Source organism: Herpailurus yagouaroundi, unplaced genomic scaffold, assembly GCF_014898765.1.
Source record: "Herpailurus yagouaroundi ecotype Mexico unplaced genomic scaffold, PumYag 182, whole genome shotgun sequence".
NCBI lineage: Eukaryota > Metazoa > Chordata > Mammalia > Carnivora > Felidae > Herpailurus > Herpailurus yagouaroundi.
In genome coordinates, this window is record NW_024412413.1 from 11,023,856 (window position 1) to 11,027,289 (window position 3,434).

General features: G+C 62.4%; 1 protein-coding gene across 1 annotated transcript in view; it reads right to left on the bottom strand.

Moving 5' to 3' along the window:
• Nucleotides 1-1,864: 1,864 nt before the first annotated feature.
• Nucleotides 1,865-3,434, bottom strand: part of KCTD17 (potassium channel tetramerization domain containing 17) — a 2,042-nt gene continuing 472 nt past the window's right edge. The window contains exons 2-3 of the mRNA XM_040491831.1: nucleotides 3,261-3,428; nucleotides 1,865-2,113 (exon numbers count right to left, since the gene is read on the bottom strand). Of these exons, the coding sequence (XP_040347765.1) occupies nucleotides 1,880-2,113; nucleotides 3,261-3,428 (402 nt within the window). The 3' untranslated portion in view covers nucleotides 1,865-1,879. The remainder of the gene's footprint in view (nucleotides 2,114-3,260; nucleotides 3,429-3,434) is intronic.

A 3,434-nucleotide genomic window follows, 5' to 3' on the forward strand; every position in this document is an offset into this window, starting at 1 on the left:
CCCCCCCCATCACACACTCCCATCGATGAAGCGCGGCTAAGTGCCAGCTACTGTGCTAAGCACGTTACGTTCTCTACTGCAGTTAATTCTTAGCACTAGAAGTAGGTACGGTCATTGCCCCCACTGAACGATGGGGGAAACTGAGGCCCAGAAAGAGAAGCAGCTGCCCCAGGCTCTACCGCCGGTAAGCGGCAGAGCTGGGATCCAAATCCAAGTTCCTCTGACTTCAGAACCCACTACAGATGCATCATCTTTGTACACGTCCGTCCCGACCACCACACCCTTTACAAAGCCCCCTCAGGCACTCAGCAAGAGCCCTGGGGACACGGGGAAGCAGGCATTATTGTCCCCACACAGCTGAGGGAACTGAGAGTCTCACCGACAAGTGGAATGGCCCCAGGCCTTTGGAGTCTCCTGAGTGCCTACAGGGCAAGGATCCCCCTGGTTCTTTCCTTGACTGGCCTCCGGGCTCCCTGAGGACCGGGCCGTGTCTGATCTAGCCTCTGTCCCAGGTTACCTACACGGCACCTAATACCAAGTAGGCGGCCCGCGAGTGTTGCTGCCTGAGTGCGCCTTGGGGAGCCCTGCCCATGACAGATGACGAACACGGCATCAGTGACCCTTGGTGCCAGGTGCTGCACTAAAGGACATACTTGTATTACTTCCCTCCGCCCTCACAGCAGCTCAGGAAGGCGGGTGCTCTCGCCACCCCGCTCCACAGACGCGGGCATGGAGGCACAGAGAGATAAGCGACTTTCCGGGTGTCCCACAGCTAGAAAAATCTCGTCCCAGATCCTCCGGGGCCCTCGATGGGGGCCCCAGCCCTGTCTCAGGTGCAGGGAGTAGCAGAACTGGCAGAAACCCAGCACCTGTAAACAGATGTCGGCGGTGACGCAGTGTTTACGTCCCCTCCCCGCGGGGCCTGTTCCTGGGCCCCAGCCGTGCCCGGGTACCTGTGCTCCCCTGAGGGGCTGCCCGAAAGCCGAGGGGCTGGTGCCTACCGTGGGCTCCGAGTTTGAAACCCCAGACCACTGGGGAGCTACGTGGCCTTTAGATCACCATGTCCCATGGGGGTCAGCGGGGGAGACCGTTGGCCCCGCGTGAGGAAGGATAGGCTGTTCTAAACACCCACAGTGTACAAACACTGGGATTCATGACACCTGCTGTCCCCAAACATGCTCTCCCCGATGTAGATCGCTACCCCTAATTGATATAGACATGTGGAGGCTCAGAAAGGAGAAGTGACATGTCCAAGCTGGCCCGGCTGCGTCAGCTGACCCGGAGCCACGCCTTGTGCCCCAAGGAAGAGTTGACTTGGAGCTGTTTATAGTTGTTGCCCCCCGGCTGAGGCTTTGCCAAGAGGATATTCTCTCGGGCATGGCTTCCCCGCCATCTGCTGGAGCCAGACATGGGCATCTACAGGGCCTCAGCCCTAGGCCCCCCCGGAAGAACCAAACCCCTGCTGGGGAACCGGCTCCCCCTCCCCCACCTCCACCCACAACCGGCTGTGCCACAGAGGCCGCTGGATTTGCAGAAGAGTCACCTGCTCCACCCGCCTGCTGACTGTCAGCCCTTGCCAGGCATCTCAGATACCGGATCACCCGCAGAAAGAGAGCCCATGCCTCCTCCCGTGCCTGTCTCCACCCTATTCACACCTGCCTTCCCAGGAGGTCAGGAGAAAGGGCATCCCTGCCCACAACACACACTGCCGGCCTCACTGTCGCCCTCTGTCTTCTGCCTCTCCGCCTCCGTCACCTCCCCAACAGCGCTCGGCCAAAGCTCAGGCTGGTCAGCTTGGTGCAGCCCCCAGGCTCAGTCCAGGCAGAGGCTTTGCGACTCAGTCTTGTCAGGGACGAGGAGGTGGGAAACATGGAAGGAATCAAATGTCCCCCCAGCCCTGACTGGGAGAAATGGCTTTGGACTTCCACGGAAGGCTCTGGCCGACTGCAGAGGGCAGGGCTAGGTAGGATGCAGTCCCCCGCCTAGCCCCCTGGACCAACTCACCCTCCTCGGCCATGTCCTTGTCCAGCACCAGCTTGCCATGCCGGAGGAAGTTCAGGATGGGCCCAAAGTAGGTGGGGTCACGGTCAATGAGGTAGGCCCCAGTCTCATCCTAAGGAGATAAGGGGCACAGGCAGTGAGAGGAGAGGCCTCCCCCAACCCACCCCCTTACTTCAGGCCCAGCAATGGTTGGAGGGAGGGAGCAAGCGCTGAGTCTGCTCTTCACTGGAATGAAGTGGCATGATGGGACAGAAAGGCTTCGCTGTCAGACCCGCGTAGGTTCAAGTCCTGCTTCTGCCATTTCCTCACTATGTGACCTGGGGCCAGTGACTGGGCCTCTCCGAGCCTCACTCCGCTCCCCCATAACCAGGGGTCATGGCGAGCATCCGGTGAGCTCTGAGCGGCACCTGCCGCAGAGTAGGGCTCGGTGATTGTCCCTCTTAGAGGTTGTTCCCCTGAAGCCAGCCCTACACTATCTCCATCAGATCCCCAGCCATTCTGGGGATGCTGGATGTTTACAAGTTTCCAAAGGAGTCGCTATCTCATTGGACAGGCTCGGCCCGCAGGGAGGCAGGGCGGGCATCTGGACAACTCTACGGAGAGACGGCAGGCACGTCAAAGGGTGAGGAGACTTGCCCAAGGTCACAGCATCAGAGGGTCAGGGAATGAGGGAGAGGGGGCCCTTCAGGTCACCTGCAGACCAGCCTCCTCTGGTTACAGACAGGAGGAGGCTGATCCTGGAGCAGGGAGGGAGGGGTCCGACCCAAGGTCATGCAGGCAGTTTGCAGCAGAGCAGGGATGGGAGCCCAGAAATGGTGGCCGACAGGCCCGGGCTCCTCCCTGATGAAACCCAGCTCGGAAGGCACCCCAGGACTTCTCTACCCAGCGCGCAGCACTCCTAGGCCACCCACACCGCAAAGGGCCGTGGGGAAGCCACCGCAGCCAACTCCTTCCCCGGTGCGGGAGTCCCGTTTGGGAAGGAGGGAAGGCCCCAAAGGAGGGCGAGGGTCCCGATCCACCAGCCTCCTGGGGTGGGAGCCCAGGGCGGTGGTCCGAATGCCCTAAATGGCCGCGGCCCGGCGTTGTCCCGTTGCCACGACAATGGGCACATCCCGCGCTCTCCCTCCTCCCTTCCTCCGACCAGCTCTTCCTGCCTCGGGCCCTGGGGAAATCAAAGCAGCCGAGTTCCCGGCCAGGCCGGCCCGGATTCGGGCGGGCAGAGGACCCCGCCCGACGGCCGCCCCCCGCGCGGGCCTCACCCGGTCCGACTGCAGCTCTTCCCCCTGGCACAGGCGGCTGAGGAAGGACTTCTGCTCCCGGCACAGCGTCTGCCGGGTGGTCAGGAACACCGTGCCCCCCACGTTGAGCCGCACCCACTTGCCCCAGCCGCCCGGCGCGCGGCCGCCCGCCCCCGCCGGCGGCGCTGCCTCCCC